The sequence below is a fragment of the Rhincodon typus genome, chromosome 18 (genome assembly GCF_021869965.1).
Source record: "Rhincodon typus isolate 14 chromosome 18, sRhiTyp1.1, whole genome shotgun sequence".
NCBI classification, from domain to species: domain Eukaryota; kingdom Metazoa; phylum Chordata; class Chondrichthyes; order Orectolobiformes; family Rhincodontidae; genus Rhincodon; species Rhincodon typus.
Window position 1 is genome coordinate 56,601,914 of NC_063349.1, and position 23,836 is coordinate 56,625,749.

The 23,836-nt window shown below is 43.0% G+C and overlaps 1 protein-coding gene across 3 annotated transcripts in view; it reads left to right on the plus strand.

Annotated features, from left to right (window-relative positions):
- LOC109918686 (PRKC apoptosis WT1 regulator protein-like) overlaps positions 1-23,836 on the plus strand; it is a 129,461-nt gene that overhangs the window by 92,653 nt on the left and 12,972 nt on the right. For all 3 annotated transcript variants that reach the window (XM_048607675.1, XM_048607678.1, XM_048607676.1), the window contains one exon: positions 15,713-15,744. In XM_048607675.1, the coding sequence (XP_048463632.1) occupies positions 15,713-15,744 (32 nt within the window). The remainder of the gene's footprint in view (positions 1-15,712; positions 15,745-23,836) is intronic.

A 23,836-nucleotide genomic window follows, 5' to 3' on the forward strand; every position in this document is an offset into this window, starting at 1 on the left:
TTTCTGCTAAACATGCTCCTCCCTGAGCCATCTAAGAGGCTCTTAAAACGAAGCTGGGCAAAGGGATTTGAAGAGATATTCTTCAGAACAAGCTGTCAATCAAGGGGTCCTGTTCAGCCCCACCCTTAGCCATTTTCCATTTGTTGATAAGTGTAATTGGAGACAAAAACAAAGTTGCTGGAAAAGCTCAGCAGGTCTGGCAGCATCTGTGGAGAGAAAACAGAGTTAACGTTTCGGGTCCGGTGACCCTTCCTCAGAACCGGCGTAATTGGAGGATCTGTCAAGGAGCTGCTCCTTCAATTGGAGGCTGTTTCTCTCTGACATTGAGTGCCGATAATCCTGCCAGTGTGCCTACATAGCCTGGGAGAGCTGGCATGTTAGACCAGGCAAAATGAAGTTTGTTGGTCTCTTCAAAGTTGTCCCGTAAGGTTCCTCACCAATATTAGTCAGTAATATTAGTCAGTAATATTAGTCAGCGATAGTAAGGGGAGATGATGGCCTGGTGGTATTATCGTTGGACTGTTAACCCAGAGGCCCAGATAATGTTCTGGGGACCTGGGTTTGAATCCTGCCATGGCAGATGGTGGAATTTGAATTCAAAAAAAATCTGAAATTAAGAGTATGATGATGACCGTGAATCCATTGTTGATTGTTGGAACCATCTGGTTCACTAATGTACTTTAGGGAAGGAAACTGCCATCCTTACCTGGTCTGGCCTACACGTGACTCCAGACCCACAGCAATGTGGTTGACTCTTAACTGCCCTAGGTGCAATTAGAGATGGAAAATCAATGCTGCCTAGCCAGCAATGCCCTCATCCCATTAATGAATAAAGGTAAAAATATTAATCAGCAAATCCTCAGTGGGACTGTGTGGGTGGCTAAGTTTTAATGTTTAATGTTGTTGCAAACCTCACCCTCATGAAATTTACTCATGCCTCATTGCTTGCCAAAGTGAGAGAAGTTTAAATTTTATTTCCATCTGAACAGAAGGTTGGACATTTCTGGTTTAAAAGATTTTTAGTGACTTTTAATTTCCTGAGACACTGATTGCTGCATCCTTACCTAACTGGCAAATGCCTGATTATAATTTTAGTAGTAATTATTAGTCGTGGAAAAATCGGAATGATCACAGGTGGTTGTTTAGTTGAATGTGTCTACCCTTTTGAGATTAAAACCATGGTTAACTGCACCAGGCCACCACTCTCTCATATAGAGTCGCAGAAATTTTTTTAAAACTCTTTTTTTAAGTCTACGTTTCCAATGGTTCATGACTGATTTTGAGTTTGACTATGGACAAATGAATTTGAGTGTAAATCCAAAGGCATGAGAGGATGAAGGAAAGACAAGCACTCGTCCAAACTGGCAAAATTTGTAGCTGAATTCCTGATTGTCCCAAAACAGAAGGTCTACCCCCAAGGTGTTTAGCAGAGTAGAGAATTCACCTTTATTTCAATTTGATTTACTTCAAAGAACGCAACAGAAGCAGTGGAGACTCTTCCTGCACGGATGGTAGAATTTTTTAGCAATGCGTCATGGATTTTTTGTTTTGCCGAATTCCTTATTTTCCATTCTGAGATGGAGAGCTTTGTCAGGGAGGTTTGCTGGGCAGTCATGTTCCATCTTCTACCTGTGCCCTGATGAAAGAAAAATGACCCCAGCCTGCCTGAATGAGATGTATCGATTGGTGTTTGAGATATTGAATGAAAAGCCGTCAGCCCAGTCTGTATTTACATCCACCTGATACGAGCAGATAATTCTGTCTGTTACAATGAGCTTATTCCTGTGCAAACACACAGCAATAAAGAATTTACAACTGCGTTGCTGCTTACACTATATCCAGACTGTCCCACAGCATTTCATAACTCATGACTTAGTTTGGAAGTGCAGTCACTCTCTTTTTATAGAGGCAGAAACTGAAATAACTTTGCACAAACCTACTGAAAGAATATATGACTGGACTGCCATTTGAGAAAGAGTTTGAGGGAGGAATGTTCATTAGGATACCAAGAAACTTCCATCCTCCTTCTCAATCTCTTCTCACCACTGAGGTGAGAGTGACTGCCTTTGACACCAGGGCAGCATTTGGCCGAGTGTGGTATCAAGGAGCCCTGGTGAAGCTGAAGGCAATGGGACTCAGGACAAGCTCTCCACTGGACTGAGTCATAACTGACATGAAGGTTGGGTTGTTGCAGGTCAGTCATCTCAGGTCCACAACATCTCTGCAGGAGTTCCTCAGGGTAGCGTCCTAGGCCCAACCATCAAATGACCTTGCTTCCATCATAAGGTCAGAAGTGGGAATGTTTGCTGATGATTGCACAATGTTCAGCACCATTCGTGACTCCTCAGATACTGAAGCAGACCATGTTCACGTGCAACAAGATCTGGACAATATCCAGGCTTGGCCTGACAAATGGAAAGTAACATTTAAGCCACACAAGTTACCTGCAATGACCATCTCAAACAACGAGAACCTAACCATTTCACCTGCAGTCCATCTGCTGTGGGTTGACCCACGGTGCCCTCCGGGAAGGAATTCCAGGATTCTGACCCAGCGACAGTGAAGGAACAGCAATATATGACCAAGTCAGGATGCTGAGTGGCTTGGAAGGGAACTTGCAGGTGGTGGTGTTCCCATATGTCTGATGCCCTTGTCCTTCTAGAATGAAATGGTCGTGGGTTTGGAAGGTGCTGTCTGAGGATCTTTGGTGAATTTCTGCTGTGCATCTTGTAGATGGTACACACTGCTGGTACTGAGTGTCGGTGGTGAAGGGAGTGGATGTTTGTGGATGTGGTGGGACTGCTTGATTGTCAGCACATCCACAAGCACCACCTCTGGAGTTTACAAGATTGTGAAGTGACCTCACTGACACATGTAAGGCCTGACCGGGTAGATTCTGAGAGGTTGACTGTTCCCCTGAGGGCCAGTTACAGATTTAAAAACGAGCAGTTTCTCTTTCCAGGTGATTATCAGGAGTTGTTGCTCTCAGAGGGACATTGGTCATTGCACCTGTCTTGCACAGAGAGCAGTGGAGATATTGCGAGTGAAAACATTCCAGGCTGAGTCAGATAGAGGAGGGAGGCAGTCGAGAAAGTGGAGTGAGACCCAATCTGATCAGCTATGATTTTAACGGATGGTGTCGCAGACTAGATGGGCTGAATGGCCTACTCCTGTCATGAATTCTACTGTTATTTAGATCCATACATTAGATTTGACAATTCAGTATTTCTTTGGATAAACAACATTGTGATCCTCAGTGAAGTTATTTTTGTCTAAAAGAAAAGCAGATAGAATCCAAACCAATGAGGAACAATTTCTTCTCTACTGAGGGGAGTGAATCTGTGGAATTCTTTACCACAGGGGGCTGTTGAGGTTGGGTCATTAAATATATTCAAGGCTTAGACAGACAGATTTTAAATCAGGAAGGGAATCAAGGGTTATGGGGAAAAGGCAAGAAAGTGGAGTTGATGGTCAGATCAGCCATGATCCCATTGAATGATGGAGCAGAATGGCCTACTTCTGCTCCTATATCTCAAGGTTGATTCTTTTTATAAAGGTAAATACAATTTGTCTGAAAGAATTTTAAAACAATGTAAACAATCGACAGACAACACAGTGATTCGTTGGATGAAATTGAATATGTGTTTCAAAGAATATGAAAATTAATCATGCTTCTCTTTTGTTTTATTTGGATATATAAACTTCTCAATTAGTTTGCAGGCACTGTAATCATTCCCAGTATCTATCAGTCTGTCTACAATATAGACCACATGGGATATGAACCTTTAATCGACTAAACAGAAACATCTGGACAAAGGTCTGTTAAGCCAATAATATTTTACAATGAAAAGGTTGGCCTAGATTCACTGTTTCTAAGAAAATTGCAATAAAACAGCTCTCCAGAGCAGGATGGAGGTTATAAAGATGATTGGTGTCTGTTTTAGTCTGAGGCACTTGGCACAATGTAACGGCCTCAGAAAGTGGGGACAGCAGCAGAGCTAGGATTTTACTGGGAAGGAAGGATTTTGCTTCAAAACAATCAATGGTAATTCTGATTCAGAAGAGGTTGCTGAAGTGTGCGTGGTGGGTGAAGATCAGCCCCCTGCTCGGGCAGTAACACAGTGGGATGCAGGAGAGCACTGGATGGGAAATGGGCTGCCGCAAGGGCAGATTGAGGGGAAACAGCATGAGACATGATAGAGAGGAGAGCCAGCAGTGACACAAAAATAGGAGAAGAGTGGGAAAGAGAGCAGAGATAGTAGGAACTGCAGATGCTGGACTGCTCCTATGATGCTGCTTGGCCTGCTGTGTTCATCCAGCCCTGCACCTTGTTGTCTGGGAAAGAGAGCATGTGGGTAGTGAGTGGATGGCAGAGTAGATTGAGATTCATTTTGATTGCTTTAGCAAACAAAGATTCATTGAGCTGTACAGTTACCCCTTAACCTTTATAAATCCCTAAATAAGTTCAGTCCAATTATGTGATTATTTCTTCACCATGGTAAACCCTCATTTTCTCTGGAGATATAAAAACAGACTAGCAATTATACAGTTCCATCCACATCCTCAGGACATCTGAAAGGACTTTTGAAACAAAGAAAATAGGAGTAGTAGGTCACTCAGCCCTTCGAGCCTGCTCCACCATTCAACATGATCATGGCTGATCATCCAACTCAGTCCCCAGTTCCACATTCTCCCTCATACCCTTTGATCCCTTTAGCCCTAAGAACTATATCTAAATCCTTCTTGAAAACATTCAATGTTCTGGCCCTGAATGCTTTCTGTGGCAGAGAATTCCACAGGCTCACCACTCTCTGCAGCAGAATATAGATAGATTGGAGAGTTGGGTGGAGAAATGGCAGATGGAGTTCAATCCAGGCAAATGCGAGGTGATGCACTTTGGAAGATCCGATTCAAGAGCGAACTATGTGGTAAATGGAAAAGCCCTGGGGAAAATTGATGCACAGAGAGATCTGGGTGTTCAGGTCCATTGTACCCTGAAGGTGGCAACGCAGGTCGATAGGGTGGTCAAGAAGGCATACAGCATGCTTTCATTCATCGGACGGGGTATTGAGTACAAGAGTTGGCAGGTCATGTTACAGTTGTATAGGACTTTGGTTCGACCACATTTGGAATACTGCGTACAGTTCTGGTCGCCACATTACCAAAAGGATGTGGATGCTTTGGAGAGGGTGCAGAGGAGGTTCACCAGGATGTTGCCTGGAATGGAGGGCACTAGCTATGAAGAGAGGTTGAGTAGATTAGGATTATTTATATTAGAAAGACAGAGGTTGAGGGGGGAACCTGATTGAGGTCTACAAAATCATGAGAGGTATAGACAGGGTGGATAGCAAGAAGATTTTTCCCAGAGTGGGGGACTCGATTACTAGGGGTCACGATTTCAAGGTGAGAGGAGAAAAGTTGAAGTGAGATATGCATGGAAAGTTCTTTATGCAGAGGGTGGTGGGTGCCTGGAATGCGTTGCCAGCGGAGGTGGTAGAGGCGAGCACGATAGCGTCATTTGAGATGTATCTAGACAGATGCATGAATGGGCAGGGAGCAGAGAGATACAGATCCTTGGAAAATAGGCGACAGGTTTAGATAGAGGATCTGGATCGGCGCAGGCTTGGAGGGCCGAAGGGCCTGTTCCTGTGCTGTAATTTTCTTTGTTCTTTGTTCTCTGGATGAAGAAATTTCTCCTCACCTCAGTCCTAAATGATCTATCCCCTATCCTTAATCTGTGACACCTGGCTCTGGACTCCCCGGTCAATAGGAACATCCTTCCTGTGTTTACCCTGTCTACTCCTGATAGAATTTTATAAGTCTCTATGAGATCCCCCTTCATTCTTCTAAACTCCAGCCAATGTATTCCTAACTGATCCAGTCTCTTTTCATGCACAGAGTGATTGAGATGTACAGCATGGAAACGGACCCTTCGGTCCAACTCGTTCATGCAAACCAGATACCTTAAATTAATCTCGTCCCATTTGCTAGCGTTTGGCCCATATCCCTCTGAGCCCTTCCTATTCATATACCTATCCAGATGCCTTTTAAATGTTAGCCATGAAGCGGAGGTGCTGGTGTTGGACTGGGGTGGACAAAGTCAGAAGTCATACAACACCAGGTTATAGTCCAACAGTTTTATTTGAAATCGTAAGCTTTCAGAGCTCAGCCCCTTCGTCGGGTCCCCTGACGAATGGGCTGCGCTTCAAAACCTTGTCCTTTCAAATAAACCTGTTGGACTATAACCTGGTTGTTGTATGACTTCTGCCTTTTAAATGTTGTAATTGTATCAGCCACTTCCTCTGGCAGCTCATTCCATACACACCATGCTCTGCATGAAAAAGTTGACCTTCAGGTCCCTTTTATATCTTTCCCCTCTCACCTTAACCCTATGCCCCTCTAGTTTGGGACTCCTCTACCCGGGGGAAAAGACCTTGGCTGTTCACCCTATCCATGCCCCTCATGATTTATGAACCTCTATAGGGTCACCTGTCAGCCTCTGATGCTCCAGGGAAAATAGTCCCAGCCAATTCAAGTTCTCCCTATAGGTCAAACCCTCCAAACCCGGCAATGTCTTGTAAATTTTTTCGGCACCCTTTCAAGTTTCACAACGCCTTTCCAATAGCAGGGAGACCAGAATTGTACACAGTGTTCCAAAAGTGGCCCAACCAATGTCCTGTACAGCTGCAACTTGACCTCCTAACTCCTATACTCAGTGCACTGACCAATAAAGACAATGTACCATCAGTCCTGCCATCCCAGGAAATCAGTCTGGTAAACCTTCATTGCCCTCCCTCTATCACCAGAACATCCTTCCTCAGATAAGGAGACCAAAACTGCACACAATTCTCACGAAGGCTCTGTACAATTGCAGCAAGATATCTCTGCTCCTGTACTCAAATCCTCTTGCTATGTGGCCAACACACCATTTGTTTCATTGACTGCCTGCTGCACCTCCTTGCTCACTTTCAGCAGCTGGCATACATGGACACCCAGGTCTCATTGCCCCTCTCCCTTTTCCCAATCTACCACCATTCAGATAATAATCTGCCTTCCTGTTTTTGCTCTGAGTGGATACCCTGACATTCTTCCACACTATACTGTATCTACCAGGCATTTACCCACTCACTCAGCTTGTCCAATTCACACTGAAGCATTTTACTGACGGAGAAGTATTTTTTGATATTTAATTGCTTTTATCGTTTTGGAAACATGACCTGCCAATCCCACAAGCAGCAATGTAATGAGGATGAGGTGATCTCTTTTTAGTGACATTAGCTGAGGGCTGAATTTTGGTCAGGGTTCCAGGGAGAATGCTCTTCTCTTCAGAAGAATTGCAGTGGTTCCTTTTATTTCCACCTGGGAGGGCAGGTCCCTTTAATGTGTCACCTCCAGCAGTACAGCATTCTCTCGGTATGTTGGAGGTTGGATTTATAGGGCCCTGACGTAGCACTTAACAGGATTTGACAAGATGTAACAACTCTCACGCTCTGCAAATACAGAGGAGCTCTGAACAGGGAGCCCGGAGAAATTGGCATCCAGTTTGATTTGCTCAAAGGCTGATGCGTGTTAATCAAATGTTACAGCAGTGAAACACACTTTTAAAAACACTCTGCATAAGTTGGATGTTGAAGCATCTCCAGGTCTACGTGAAGAGTTGCAACAGACAAAGGGGAAGATCAGGAACGTGCAGATTTTCCTGATAGATTAACCTGAATTTTCCCAAGTCCTGTTCACGCATCACCTCTCCCAGCTCCGACCCCACCAAACTGTTCCACATTCACTTCCATTCAACAATGGCTTCATTCTTAAAGTTCTCAACCTGCCTTTCACAACTCTCCTTGGCCTCATCCCTCACTATCTCTGGAATATGTTACCGCATCATCACTTCCTGAAATCTCTCTGCTCCTCCCAATCTGGCTTCTTGAGATCAGAAACATTGATAATAGGAGCAGGACAAGGCCCTTCAGCCCTTCAAGCTTGCTCCATCATTCAATCTGATCATGGCCGATCATCCAACTCAGTCCCCTGTCCCTGCTTTCTCCCCCAAACCCTTTGGTCCCTTTAGCCTCAAGAACTACATTTAACACCTTGAACACATTCAGTGTTTTGGCCTGAACCACTTTCTGTGTTTGAGAATTCCACAGGATCCCCACTCTCTGGGTGAAGACATTTCTCCCCATTTTCAGTCCTAAATGGCCTACCCAGTATCCTTAGACTGTGACCCCCTTGTTTTGGTCTCCCTGGTCATTAGTAACATCCGTCCTGTGTTCACACTGTCTAGTCCTGTTTACAATTTTACGAGTTTCTATGAGGTATTGAGCATTACAGGTCCTGTTCTGTGCCTTCAGCTGTCTATGCTGAAAGTTTTCAAAATTTTGCTGAGACTTTTCTGACCACCCACAATTTTGTTTACAAAGTTAAAACCCATGCCTTTGACCACTACTTTGGTTTACCTGTCCTAATGGCTCCCTGTGCGGCCTAGTGTCATTTTTGATTTGAGGCCCCTGTGAAATGCATTGGTTTGTTTTATGAGCAAATGTGTGTTGCCAATTTTTAGCTTCTTACAGTGTTGGGAATATACCGGAGCTCAAACAGCAGGAAACTGATTTTGAAATCATTAGATGCTGATGGGTTATAAAATGCATGTGGTAATGGGAAACCATTAATTTTCACATGCAATTAAACAGGAATCCCAGGTGTAGAGATTCTCCACATGGAAAAACAAGCTATCAGAGGGGAGGCTGAAAATGGGGTCTTCTGTTTTTCAGTCTTAACATGGCTTGAGATTTCAGAAGATAATCTGAGTAATTTACAAGCATCCAGCTTTCTCCACCCCTTCAATTCGAGAACAAATAAGAGTACCTAGAATAGGCCATTCAGCCCATCCATACTCTGGCATTTATATCTGGGATAAATCCCCAGGACCTGATAATCTACATCCCAGACTACTTAAGAAATAGTGGATGCATCGGTGGTTGGTCATCTTCCAAGATTCTTTAGATTCTGGAACAGTTCCTACTGATTAGAGGGTAGCTAATATAACCCCTCCATTTTAAAAAAAAAAAAAAAAGGAGGTAGAGAGAAAACAAGAATTGTAGACCAGAAACAAAAACAGAAATTGCTGGAAAAGCTCAGCAGGCCTGGCAGCATCTGTGAAGAGAAATCAGAGTTAACATTTCACGTCCAGTGACCCTTCCTCAGAACTGCAGTAGAGTTTGGTTAGGGTTAGGGTCAGTTCTGAGGAAGGGTCACTGGACCAGAAACGTTAACTCTGATTTCTCTTCACAGATGCTGCCAGACCAGCTGAGCTTTTCCAGCAATTTCTGTTTTTCTTTCTGAATTACAGCATCCGCAGCTCTTTTGGAATTATGGAGCAGGGTGTATGATGTTGGTTATAGGGAAAATGCTAGAGTCCATTATAAAGGATTTAACAGCGGAGTACTTGGTAAACAGTGACAGGATTTAACAGAGTCGGCATGGATTTATAAAATGAAAATCATGCTTGACAAATCCATTGGAATATTCCAGGGTGTAACTGAGATGAAGAGGAATTTCTTTAGCCAGAGTCTGCTGACTCTGTGGAACTTATTGCTGCGGAGGGCTGTGGGGGCCAAACCATTGAGTGTCTTCAAGACAGAGATAGGTTCTTGATTAGTAAAGGGGTCAAAGTTCACGGGGGAAGGCAGGAGAATGGGTTTGAGAAACATATCAGTCATGATTAAATGGTAGAGCACATTTAATGGGCTGAATGGCCTAATTCTGCTCCTATATCTTATGGTCTCATGGTCATGTTAATGATTTATATGAAGGAACTAAATGCAATATCTCCAAGTTTGCAGATGAGAGAAAACTGGGTAGAAAGTTGAACTGTGAGGAGGATGCAGAGATGCTTCAATGTGATTTGGACAAGTTGAATGAGTGGGCAAAAGCCTGGTAGATGCAGGATAATGTGAGTAAATGTGAGGTTATCCACTTCGGGAGCAATAACAGGAAAGTGAATTATCATCTGAATGGTGATAGATTGGAAAATGGGGAGGTGCAATGAGACCTGGGTGTCGTTATACACCAATCGCTGGAAGTAAGCATGCAGGTACAGCAGGTGGTGACAAAGGTAAATGGTATGTTGCCCTTCATAGTGAGAGGATTTGAGTACAGAAGCAAGGATGTCTTACTGCAATTATATAGGGCCTTGGTTAGACTACACTTGGAGTATTGTGTAGTTTTGTTCTCCTTATCTGAGGATGAATGTTCTGGGAAAGGAGTGATTATAACTGAGATTTACCAGGCTGATTCCTGGATTGACTGGACTGACGTAGGAGGAGAGACTGGATCAGCTAGGTTTATATTCACTGGAATTTAAACTTCACCTGGTGAAGGGGCTACACTCTGAAAGCTTGTGATTTCAAAAAACCAGTTGGACTATAACCTAATGTCGTGTGACTTCTGACTTTGGAATTTAGAAGATTAAGGGAGAATCTTGTAAAAACCTGTAAAATTCCAACAGGACTAGACAGGATAAACACAGGAAGGATGTTCCCGTTGACTGGGGAATCCAGAACTAGGGGGGGTCACAGTCTAAGGATACGAGGTTGGCCGTTGAGGACTGAGATGAGGAGAAATGTCTTCACCCGGAGAGTGGGGAGCCTGTGGAATTCTCTGTCACAGAACGTGGTTGAGGTCAAAACATTGGCTGATTTCAAGAAGGAGTTGTACGTAGCAGTATGGACTAAAGGGTTCAAAGGGCATGGGGGAGAAACCAGGAACAGGGGGCTGAGTTGGGTGATTAGCCGTGATCATATTGAATGACGGAGAAGTCTCAAAGGGCCGAATGGCCTACTCCTCCTGTTTTCTGTGTTTCAATGTTAGTAAGATCATGGTCACTCTTAAACTGCACCAACCTGCGCCATCCCCATATCTCTTAATATTCAAAAATTGACCTTGGTCTTGAATCACCATCATCGTCATAGAATCCCTATGGTGCAGAAGGTGGCCATTCGGCCCATCAAGTCTGCACCGACCCTCCAAAAGAGCACCCCACTCAGACCTCCACTCTATCTTCCTAACCCTGCTTTAACCACCTAAACAAGCCCCCCCCCTCTCCCCGGAAACTACGGTGCAATTTAGCATGGGCAATCCACCTAATCTGCACATCATTGGAGTGTGGAATGGACTGAATGAATGCCCACAGCTCTCTGGAGTAGGCAGAGAAGATTCACAAGGTGCTGAGGAAAGAAATTTCTCCTAATCTCAGTTGTGAGCACGCACTCCTTATCCTGAAACCAGGACCCTGTGTACTTGATTCCTGATCCTGGGGGAAGGAGCTCCCCAGCAACAAGGACTCTCATCTTTTATGCATTTTAGCTAAGGTTGTCTCTCATTTCTCTAGGGAGTGTCAGCTGTCGTACTCTGTGTCTACTGTGACAGTAGTTCCTTCCAGGTTATGTGCATTCTCCCTTGGATGTGGAGTGTAAAAATGCACTGAAGTAGACTGTATGGTCTTTTGTGGGATTTGACAAATGACCTTATAATGAGAGATGGCCGTTGAGCCGTAGCTATCTGAATTCACAGTCACTTCCATTCGGGAATTTCTGATTTAATTAAAACCTGATTATACCCTTAATAAACCATTTTCAGCCATGGCGCAATTTTATTGCAAAGAATTAGAATTAGAAATAATCAGGTTTGCCCATAATCCATTACTTCTGTATTTATGAATGGTTGCTCAGTCATACAGAGCTTGAGTATTGCTGAGAAAACACAGATATTGTTGAAATATCAGGAAAAATCACAAAAATGCCAAACTAAAGGAGAAACAACATGTTACACCTTGGGCAGCGTGTTCTTCTTGCTTGGTGCTGATTGGTTTGTTGACTTCCATCTAGAAGGACAAGGGCAGCAAATACATGGGAACACCAGCCCCTGCAAATTCCCCTCCAAGCTACTCACCATCCTGACTTAGAAATATATCACTGATCCTTCAGTGTCGTTGGGTCAAAATCCTGGAATTCCCTCCCTATTGGCATTGTGGGTCAGACTGCAGCACTTCAAGAAGGCAGCTCACCCCCACCTTCTCAAGGGGCAACTAGGGATGGCAATGGATGCAAACAGCAATGCCCACTTTCCCTGAACAATTTTTAAAATTACGGACTGTGCTAGAGGTGCCGCCACAGAGAGTACTCAAGTTAAATGATGACTGACAGTTAACTGCTAACTGTTAACTGTTCACATTTTTAAAGTAGGCAGGTTTGACTTTGATTGATCGAAACCTTTCCATGAGAAATGAAGCAGGAAATGGCTGCCACCTGTTCTGTTGAGTTGAAACAGACACAATATGTGTGTATATTTTTCCTGTCAGCACACAAGGCCCTGTGTTAATATATTTGCAACCTTGTAAATAGGTCCCAAACCATTAGTTCACTGTAGCATCCTTTTGCTGAAATTGGATGCATCAAAGCCATATCCCAGGGTGACGGTTGCTTTAATCACAGTTTTTGCTGAACATCACGCAAACTCATGAATGCCAGTTTTGATTCTGAAACTTGCCCAGTCTGCCTCAGTTAAAATATCTAAAATCTGAGCAACAAGTGAAGCAAGCTGTTTCATGAGATTTCAGTGCAGTAACACTTTGGAGAGATGATGGCCTGCAGGTATTATGACTGGACAATCAATCCATGGACCCAGGTAATGTTCCGTGCACCTGGGTTCGAATCCTGCCACGGCAAATGGTGGAATTTGAATTCAATTTTAAAAAAAATGTGGAATTAAGGTTCTAATGTTGACTATAAAGCCATTGTCAATGACAAAAATAGAAGTTGCTGGAAAAGCTCAGCATCCTCCTGGGGGAGGTCATGGCCTAGTGGTCATTGTGTCCATAGTGGTTAATCCAGAGACCCAGATAACGTTCTGGGGACCTGGGTTTGAATCCCGCCATGGCAGATGATGGAATTTGAATTCAATAAATATCTGCAATTAAGAATCTAATGATGACTATGAACCCATTATTGACTGTTGGAAAAACCCATCTGGTTCACTCATGTCCTTTAGGGAAGGAAACTGCCATCCTTAGCTGGTCAGGCCTACATGTGACTCCAGACCCACAGCAATATGATTGACTCTTAAGGGCCCTCTGGGCAATTAGGGATGGGGCAATAAATGCTGCCTGGTCAGCGATACCCTCATCCCGTGAAGGAATTTATAAAAGCCTAGTGGTATTTTCTACTAACAGGATCCTGTTGTAAAGACAAAATGTTGTTCTGCCTGTCACACAGTTAATTAGTGTGGTATTTGAATTTCAGTGTCTGTGTGATGCCAGATGTGTAGACTGTACAGATTGACGTGGATGGTTATCAAACAGTGTGTTCCTTTGGCCGTCACAATAGGCACAGTCAGGACCATCCCCAAACACTTGCTAAAGTGACAACACAGTGTCCAACTTAAGAAGTGATTCTGCAATTGGACAAGAATTGCTAAATAATCCCAAGTGTGCAAATAATTATAATTATAATAACCAATTTGAGGTTGTCAGTTGAGTTTACAGTAGCACATCCTGGAAGCTACATGTTTTAATACAAAGCAGTTTGTTCTGAACACGTTTGTACAGTGCAATGTTTCTAAAATGCATTCAGGGGTCGTGGGCTTCAGTGGCTGGCCTAGCATTAACTCTCCCACTCCAGGTGCCCTTGAGAATTCAGTGGTGAGCTGCCTTCCAGAACTGCTGCTATCCATTTAGTGTAGGTACAATCTCCGTGCTGTGATGCAGGGAGTTTGAGGACTTTGCCCCAGCAACAGTGAAAGAACAGTGATGTTGTTACAAATCAGAATGGTGTATGTGGGCTTGGAGAGATTCAAGTTAACAAAATGGGAAACAATCATTCTTTGGTTGATACTTCGGGTTAATGTCTTGACTAATCAGAGTCACCCTGCCTGGTTTAAATTTAAACAAAACAGCAGTTAATCGCCAGTCATCATCTAACTGATGTATTCTCCATGACAATACCTCTACTATCGAGATCTGCAAGAACTCTCCTCTCATGCATTGATAAAATGTTCCCCTTTACAATGGTTTTTCTTGTGAGAAGATGCACAACAGATTTAAAGAAATATAAGTAGATCTTGGCGTTATAGTGATCAAGTTAGACAGATAAGGGAGAGGGCATGGATTTGTTGGGCTGAATGGCCTATTTTGTGCTGTACATTCTATATTTTATTTAATATTTGCATGGGGGTGCAGGAGCAATACATTTCAATGGATTTGTTTTCTTTTTATGCGCTGTGGGATGTGGGCATCTCTGGCTGGCCCAGCATTTATTGTCCATCCCTAGTTAGCCTTGAGAAGGTGGTAGGGAGCTGCCTTCTTGAACCGCTGCAGTCTGTGTGTTATAGGTTAACCCACAATGTTATTAAGGAGGGGTTTGTTGAAAATCTGTTACTCATTTCGAGTGACAAGGAGTTTTGTGTTTGAGTCAAGTTTCATGTGGAAAAAAAAGAGAAATAAGAAGATTTTCATTTATATGGTATTGCTTGTGACCACTGGATAACTCGATGTTTCTGTGGTCAATGAAATTCTTGAAGTGTGGTCTCTGTTTTAACATCATCAATACAAGACATGGCTGTGGAGAATGAGATGTGAACTAATGCCAACACTGAGACTGCTAGACTTTTATCAGGTAGTGCACTAAAGGAAGCAAAGCACTCGATGGAGTTTAAGATGCAGGTCAGCTGCAATCTAATTGAACGGTGGAACAGGTTAGAGGGACTGAATGTCTTGTGTTTTCATTCCAATCTGGTATTAAAAGCATTTCAAAATGGTACCTCCTGTGGCCTTAGTTAATGTTGAATAGAATTAACTTCCTAACAAGAAACATGTGGACCAGCAGAATGTGGTGTATGACTGTTTTCAAAAAAATAATTGAAAATAAATAGTTGCATAATTTGACTTTTGGTGTCCTGACCAACATTCCTTTCCAAATGAGCTCCCATCAAATCCATCCATGGTCTCATTTCCCTGCAATCTCCTCCAGCCCCATAAGCCTCTGAGATCTCTGTCCTCCTCCAATTCTGGCCTCTTGTGGCTTTCTGATTTCATTTGCTGCACTATTAGTGACTGCCCCTACAGCTGCCTGGGCCCTAAGCTCCAGGCCTCCTTCCCTGATCTTATCCATCTCTGCATCACTACATTCTCCTTTTCAGACACCCCTTAAAATCTCCGTCTGTGACCAAGAATGTCGTCTTCAATAATATCCCCTTGTGTGGCATTTTGATGGACACTTGAGTACTTTGGAATATGAAGTACAAATTGCTTTTGAAACAGTTTACAATGTTTCTGGGTGATGTGACTGGATGCGACATAAACACCGTAAGACCATAAGATATAGGAGCAGAATAAGGCCATTTGGCCCATCGAGTCTGCTCTGCCATTCAATCATGGCTGATATACACACTGCTTATTCCATAGGAAAGGTGCTGATGGTTTTACATCACACTTTGTTCAATTTTTCTCCTTTTTCATTTTGTTAATATTTTGTGTCCCGCAAAGATAAAGGTCACCTGTGGTTAGCACATTGCTGCTGATGGCCAAACTGTCTGAAATCACTGATAACATCCTGACCTCCGCCTCTCTGCCTTAAAACTGCTGAACACCAGCATTTAGGATGTGTTTGAAATAAGTCTGAAATATCACTGAGTAAAAAATATTTTTGTTTTATTTTAGGAAACACCAAGAACTACAAGCCGATGGAAAAGGTAAAGAAAACATTTCATTAAGTTCCAGTTTTATACAAACTTTGTTTTTCCCACATATTAATATCCTGGGCCATCAGGGCGTGACTGAGTGGATCCAGGATCAGATCTGACCTCAACTGAGACACTTCCTATTGTTTCATTGCTCCCCTCTCCTTACTGAGGTTGTGCCGCTGGTTTTGGCAGCTTGCTAGCTGCAGCATTGTGTTGAACTTGCTCCTGGCTGGCAGTGCAGAGAGAGACTGGGCAGGGGTTGTTTGGATTGTATCTCAGCACCAGAGGCGAACTGGTCACTGACTGGTGCTGGCAAATCCAGCTTCCTGCACAGTCTTCACAATGAGCCCTAAGTGATCGAGTGTGATAGAACTAGCTGTAAATGTAGTGAAAAACAGACCAGCCCCTTGCACTGCGTTGTATATAATACTTGGTGTGTGTATATATAATGCTTGTTGATCTCCAGATTTCCAGTAAGCTGTTGATTCATAGAGATCATAAAGATCCAACGTTAATGAAGAGAGATTAGACAGACTAGGGTTGTTTTCCTTGGAGCAGAGGAGTTGAGAGGGAACAGGATTGAGTTGGATAAAATGATGGGCGCATAAACAGGGTAGACAGGAAGAAACTTTTCCCCTTGATGGGGGGAGCAGAGACCAGGTATGGTAACGGACAGAGGTTTAGATGGGATGTGAGGAAAAGCTTTTTCACCTAGAGGGTGATGGGAATCTAGAACTCACTGCCTGTAAGGGTGGGAGAGGCAGAAACCCTCAAAACACTTTTGCAATACTGCATTCAGTTCTGGTCTGCTTACTATATGAAAAATGCTATGAAACTTGAAAGGTTCAGAAAAGATGTACAAAGATGTTGAGATATCTTTGTGTGGATTTGGGGGAACACAGCAGGTCAGGCAGCATCAGAGGAGCAGGAGAGTTGATGTTTTGGGTCGGGACCCTTCTTCAGAAAATTTCTTTAGAATATTTTCTGAAGAAGGGTCCCGACCCGAAACATCAACTTTCTTGCTCCTCTGATGCTGCCTGGCCTGCTGTGTTCCTCCAGCTCCACACTGTTATCTAACGCTACAGCATCTGCAATCCTTGCCATCTACAAGGATGTTGCCAGGGTTGGAGGGTTTGAGCTATAGGGAGAGGCTGAATAGGCTGGGGCTATTTTCCCTGGAGAGTCGGAGGCTGAGGGGTGACCTTGCAGAAGTCCATAAAATCATGAAGGCATGGATAGGGTGAATATCCAAGGTCTTTTCCCCAGGGTAGCAGAGTCCAGAACTAGAAGGCAAAGGTTTAAGGTGAAAGGGGAAAGATTTAAAAGGGACTTTAAGGGGCAACTTTTTCACACAGAGGGTGGTGCGTGTATGGAATGAGCTGCCAGAGGAAATGGTGGAGGCTGGTACAATTACAACATCTAAAAGGCATCTGGATGGGTAAATGAATAGGTAGGGTTTAGAGGGATATGGGCCAAATGCTGGCAAATGGGACTAGATTAATTTAGGATATCTTGTTGATATGGACAAGTTGGGCCAAATGGTCTGTTTCCTTCTCTATGACTCTACAAGTATTTAGCTGTACACTTGCTATGCGCCAAGTGCACGGAAATGGGATTAGAATAGTGCGGTGGTTGTTTTGACCAGTGCAGACTCAATGAGCTGAAAGGCCTTTCTCTGCGCTGTAGACCTCTCTGTCTCTAATCTCTGGCTAGTGTACTGTTAGTGGAATTTTGTTTAACACCATTTAGTTCTGTGGGCAGCACATTTTCACTCCTGATTCAGGAAGTTTTGAATTCAAGTCCCTTTCACAGACTTGAGCATGTTATTCAAACGGACATTCCCAGTGCCAATCCGGAGGGAGTGCTGCACTGTCAGAGGAACCATCATTGCTAGATCAGTTATGTTAATTTTAAATCTGAGAGAGAAAGAGTTTTGTTAAGAAAATGTGTAAAGGGATATGGCAGGTATATGGAGTCAGGCCACAGATCAGCCATGATGTCTCCAAATGATGGAACAGGCTTGAGGGGCTGAATGGCCTATTCCTGTTCCTATTTTTCAAAGAACAGGTGCACGTTAAAAATCCCTTGATACTGTTTAGAGGAATAACAGAGAAATTCTGCCCAATGTCCATCCCCCAGCAAACACCATCAGAAATAGATTATCTAAACTAAAGCAAAATACTGCAGATTCCGGAAATTCGAAATAAAAAGAAAATGCTGGGGAAACTCAGCAGGTCTGGCATGGAGAGAGAGGAACAGAGTTAATTTTTCGAGCCCAATGACTTCTGAATTTCTCCATGTTTGTAGGTTATCTAGGCACTATCAGATTGCTGTTTGTGGGAGTTTACTGTGCACAAGATAGCTGCATGAATAAAGGGGCTCTAGTTTAAGGCTGTGATAGGGAGGAATTTCTCCCCTCAGAGGGTTGTGAGTCTTTGCAATTCCTTTGCCACAGAGAGCTGTGGGGCCTGAGTCCTTGTGTATATTTAAGGCTGAGATAGATAGATTCTTGATCAATCAGGAAATCAAGGTGTAGTGATTGGAACCAGGTGGATCTTGTTGACCATGAGATTGTTAACGTGGGCCATTCGGGAAAGCCCTGGCTGACCGATATTAATAGGGGATGGTGTGGAGTGCTTTGTTTCTTCCACAAACTCTATTTTGATTTGATCCCTGCCCTCCCCCTCGCTTTTTCTTTCACATAGGCATTGTCCCTACAGGCGTTCTGCTTGATACTGGTTCTTCAGTCACATGGGTGCCTTTCCTTGTGGTGGTATGTTAATAAAGTTATTTGCACATCTGTTGTTTTTTTTTTAACTGTGTCTCAAGCCTGCACACGCACAACAAGGGTGCTGGGGAGGATAAGCACTACTGCTGGATGTTAGTAGTATAGGGGAAGAAGAAAAAAAACTCTTAGTTCAGGGGAAAGTAAAAAAAAAAATAACCAGGAGATCAGAATCTCCACAGTTGAGGCGACTGACTCTGAATTGTCAGTGGGAAAAAAACCAACAAAAAAAAATTAACAGGGGATTTAGAATCTCCTCCGTTCAGGGGACTGATTCCGAGCTGGCTGGCTCGAGCCGGTGGTACTGTGCACAAGTAAATAAAGGGTGACTTGGCGATAGGATACCGGCCTCTGTGCAGTTATTTCACAAAGGTTACAGGGAAAGGGCAGGAAAGGATGTGAGGAATGTTGGATCAGCTGTGATCTTATTGACTGGCAGAGCAGGCTCAAGGGGCCGAACAGCTTATGCTGTTCCTATTCCTTATGGTCTTTTGTTACGTACATTACAACATTTCATTGGCTGTAAAATCTTTGGGCTGAGTTCAGGTCCCAGAAGGTGCTTTTTTGCAGGGGATAGAAATAGTTCATTAGAGAATGAAAAATAGAATTAACCCAAAGGAAACTTTGAAATCATGTAAATTATTAATATTTTGGTGAGCATAGGTAATTTCCACAAATAATAAATCAGTTATTACTCCTGTCTCACAAAAGATATTCTTTATAAATGTTGGTATAGAACGAATAAGACCTGCTGTTAAGCAATAATTAGTTCAATAACCTTCACTTAGAGTCAGGAAAGTTAGTTAGAGAGAGATTTCTGTTACTCCTAAATTTAATTTTGTACCTTTTCGGGCTGATTATGATGCAGTCACATGTGATCATCTTAAGCTGATTGTACACTGACCACACATGGTTTCTTCATTCACAGGAGAGATGGGGAATTTGACAGCAATGTGCCCATGATTTGACAATTCCTGGTGACAAATATCAGTTATCGATTTTATTGTCTTGCGTGAAATTTCTTCTGTTTATTTGAATTCTGCTTGCGGGACAAGCAGCTTATAGTTAACAAAGCTAGTAACTTTAATTTATGATAAATAAATTTCTACTGGGGCTTGGTTGTGGAGGTAGTCAAAATTATGCAGTGTTTTGATGGAGTAAGTCAGAAGAGTCTTGAGGTTACCATGTGAAGGACTCTCCTTCTCAACCTCTGGCATGGTGACCCTCAGGTTAAATCACCATCAGTCATCTCTTTCTCATGAGAAAGGTGCCCTATGATCTTGCAGGACTATGGTGACTTTGCCATTTTTATCAAAACTAGATGAGGCAAGGTTTTACTCAGATGGTAGTAGGTGCCTAGAATGCTCTGCCAGGGGAGGTTTTAGAGCTGATATGATAATATTTAAGAGGCATTGGACAGACACACGAACAGGCAGGGAATAGAGGGATATGGACCATGTGCAGGCAAATAGGATCCGTTTAGAATGGCATCATAGTCAGCACAGACATAGTGGGCTGAAGGGCCTGTTCTTCTGCTGTTCTGTGTTCTAGATGGGGTATTAGAGTTGTGATCTAATGGGAATACAGTACAGCTTTACCTTTACACTGCACTGACTTGTCTTCCACTTCATTGACTCTGTAGATCAATTGTTTGAATTGTTTTTGGTCAAAGCTGTCTATGGATTGCTATAAAGCAATGAACTGCGGATGCTGGAAATTGGAAACAAAAACAGAAATTGCTGGAGATACCTGGCAGGTCTGAAAAAGACTTCTGGAGAAGGGTCACTGGACTCGAAATATTAACTCTGCTTTCTCTGTCCACAGATGCTGCCAGACCTTCTGAGTTTCTCCAGCAATTTCTGTTTTTGTTTCTGATTTCCAGCATCTGCAGTTCTTTTGGTTTCTTTTGTTTAAATGTTCAGGAGGCATGTATAACATTTTAATGGGGCAACTGTAAGGACTTGAGGGAACAACTTAGACATTAATTGTTGGCGAGGGATCCTTTCCATACCACTTTTGTGGAGTTTGTAAGTTAATACAATCACTTTAACCAGAGTACCCAACTCTGTAAGTTGCTGAATTAACCTTTACCAAAGTGTTATGGAAAGGACACCTTTCCCACCAATTAATGTGCCTAAGGTGTTCCCTCATGTCTTTACAGTTGACCCATTACAAGGTTACATTCCTGCCTCATGTTCAGTTTTATTTCTGAACTGCAGTTTGTTAAATTTGAATTGATTTGATTTAAGGTTTATTGTCACATGCACTCAGGTACAAAAGTCTGGAAGTACAGTGAAAAGTTTACAATGTTATCCCACACGGCACCATCTTAGTACGAAGGTACCAAGGCATACATCTTAGATACAAGTAGCAACATCGAGAAACAAAGTTAAAAGTAAAACTTTACCATTGTTCTTAGTGTAAGGTAGAAAAATAAAGTTAAAAGTTAACATTACAGTCCTTCCTTGCATGAAAAGGAAAAATAAAGGAATAATGTTTCATATTTCATATTAAGCACACAGACAGGTCCAACTAATTCATGCTGCCATTTCTGCTGCATTCAGCCTCCTCCCCAACTTTCATCTCTATCTCAAGCGGAACCCTCTATTCCTTTGTGTTTCTCTAGCTTCTCCTGAAATGCTTCTGTAAAATTCACCTTTCCTTCTCTCTGTGGGAGCAGCTTACAAATTCTCACCACTTCTCTTTAAAAACCTGTTGGGTTTCTTGGTACCTATCCCCCACTGAAAGCCTCCAGTTCTACTCTTGCCCATATTCTCCTCAGGTGCAACTCAGAGAAACCTTTTGTGATTGTTTGAAGCCTCTAATGAGCCACCTGTCAGCCTTCTCACAGAGTAATGAGATGCAGCCTGGTCATCCTTGCCTGCTTCATATAACTGTGCCTCATTGCTGTCGTCCTGACCAATACTTTTAGTACCATCTCCGATGAAAGATGTGGAGGTGCTGGTGTTGGACTGGGGCTGGACAAAATCAGACGTCACATGACACCAGGTTATAGTCCAACAGGTTTGAATTTTACAAAGCATCAAGGTGACCATTTGGCCTTCATATCTGTGCTGGGTGAAAAAGCAATGCAGTCAGCTCTGGGAGTATCGCCCTGTTGCTTACAGAACTTCAGATGTGTATTCCAGCTATTTTTGAAATGAGTTGAGGGTTTCTTCTTCCACTCTTAGTACAGCAAGTTGCAGGCCCTTGCTGCCCTTTGCTCAACCTGCCTTGAATCCTTCTATCAATTACTTTAAATCTATGCTCTTGATTATTGACCTCTCTTCGAAGGGAAAAAGGACCTTCCCAACCACTCTGCCTAGACTCCTTTACATTCCTCTGTACATCTCCGATGTGTCTATATTCTTTTTAAAATGCAGCGACCAGAACTGCGCACAACATTCCAAATGAGGTCGATCATATTAATCTTCCTTACTGTGTGTTTACTGCTCCTTGCTGAGTGGCGTGACTTGCATTTTTTGTACTTTGTGTTATTGATGAATAGTGGGCAGAGTTGAGCGCAGTCTCCTTTATCTCCAAAGCCCTGAGTCATGAATCAATCATGCATAACATTTACCAGCTGAGCCTCAGACAAGGTTGGGGGTGGGGGGGGTTTCCCACTCAGTTAGATTCATGTTACTTGTTGAAGTAACTTTGCCGTTCCATAAAGAAGTAAGATGAGTGAAATTGTCGTGTTCCTTGAATAGGCATTCCTTTGTGGTTGGCTTGACAGTCTTCGTACTGTTGGTCCTGTAATAAAAACAAAAATTGCTAATGAAACTCTGCAGGTCTGGCAGCTTCTGTATGGAGAGAAACAAAGTCAATGTCTCACATTGGTCACCACTAAAACTGGAAGAAATTAAACTTTTTTTAATAACTTCTTTCCCCTTCCAGGTGTATCTGATGTACTTGCTACAACCTTTCCTTGTTTCAATATTTTATTGTTTCTGTGACCAGGTTTTGTTCTCTTGTGACAGATAACACTTCAGTCAGTCCCTTTCTTCTGAAATCCAATTCTGTTCAGCTGATGGCACCAACACGACTGTTCTGGCAACAAGTCACTGAACTCAAAATGTTAGCTCTGTTTCTCTGTCTTCGGGTATTGCCAGACCTGCTGAGTTTCTCCAGCAATTTCTGTTTGTGTTTGTTTCCCATTTACAGCACCCACAGTTCTTAGTTTTTTTTTTAACACAGCTTCACTGTTGGAAATACACCGACTTAAAACTTTCCACAGCCGTGTCTGCCTCACCCAAGAGATGTTCCATTAAAGAAACCCCTCCTTGTTTTGATTTAATCAGAGTTATCTACGATGTATTCAGAGTTTTGATCAAAGGTCACAGACCTGAGCCGTTAACTCTCACTCTCTTCTCCTCCCCTCCCCCCCCCCCCCCCCCAACACACTGTCTTCCCCCCATCCCCCAGCACTTTCTGAATTTATTTGTTGTCTTGTTTTGTGTCCCCAAAACCAGTTGTTTTGGATCCCAATTATCAGCCACCACCCCCTTCCCCTTGTCTTACAGCCTGATCTCTTCAGGAAATGGGGGTGCACTTCACTTTTTGGGAATATTATTTTTATTTCCTTCCTCTGGTATAAGTTTCTGATATCCTCATCATGTCCTAGATGTCAGGACAGCCTCCAGATCTAGCATTTTATTTCTACACTGCTAACATTTTCATGTGGAATTTATATTCAGTCTTTATCAGAAGGTATCACAGATGTATCTTTGAGACCATGAGCTTCCATACCCAACCATTAAACAAAACCAAAAGGCTAGCATTTTGTCATTAACTATCTCAAGACATCCTGAGGGCTGAGAATTGGCAAATGCAATTCAATACAGACAAGTATGAGGTGTTGCACTTTGGAAAGTCAAACCAAGGTAGGACTTATACAGTAACTGGTGAGCTCCTGAGGAATGTTGTGGAACAGAGGGACCTTGGAGTACAAGTACATAGTTCGTTGAAAGCAGCATCACAGGTAGACAGGGCAGTGAAGAAGGCATTTAGCATGCTGGCCTTCATCAGTCATGGCATTGAGTATGGGAGTTGGGACGTTATGTTACATTTGTGTAAGTTGTTGGTAAGGCCGCACTTGGAGAATGGTGTACAGTTTTGGTCACCCTATTATAGGAACGACATAGTTAAACAGGAAAGCGTGCAAAGATTTACGAGGATGTTGCCGGGACTAGTAGGCCTGAGTTATAGGGAGAGGTTGGCCAGGATAGGACTTTATTCCTTGGAACATAGGAGATTGAGGGATGACCTTATTGAGATGCATAAAATCATGAGGGACATAGATAGGATGAATGCATG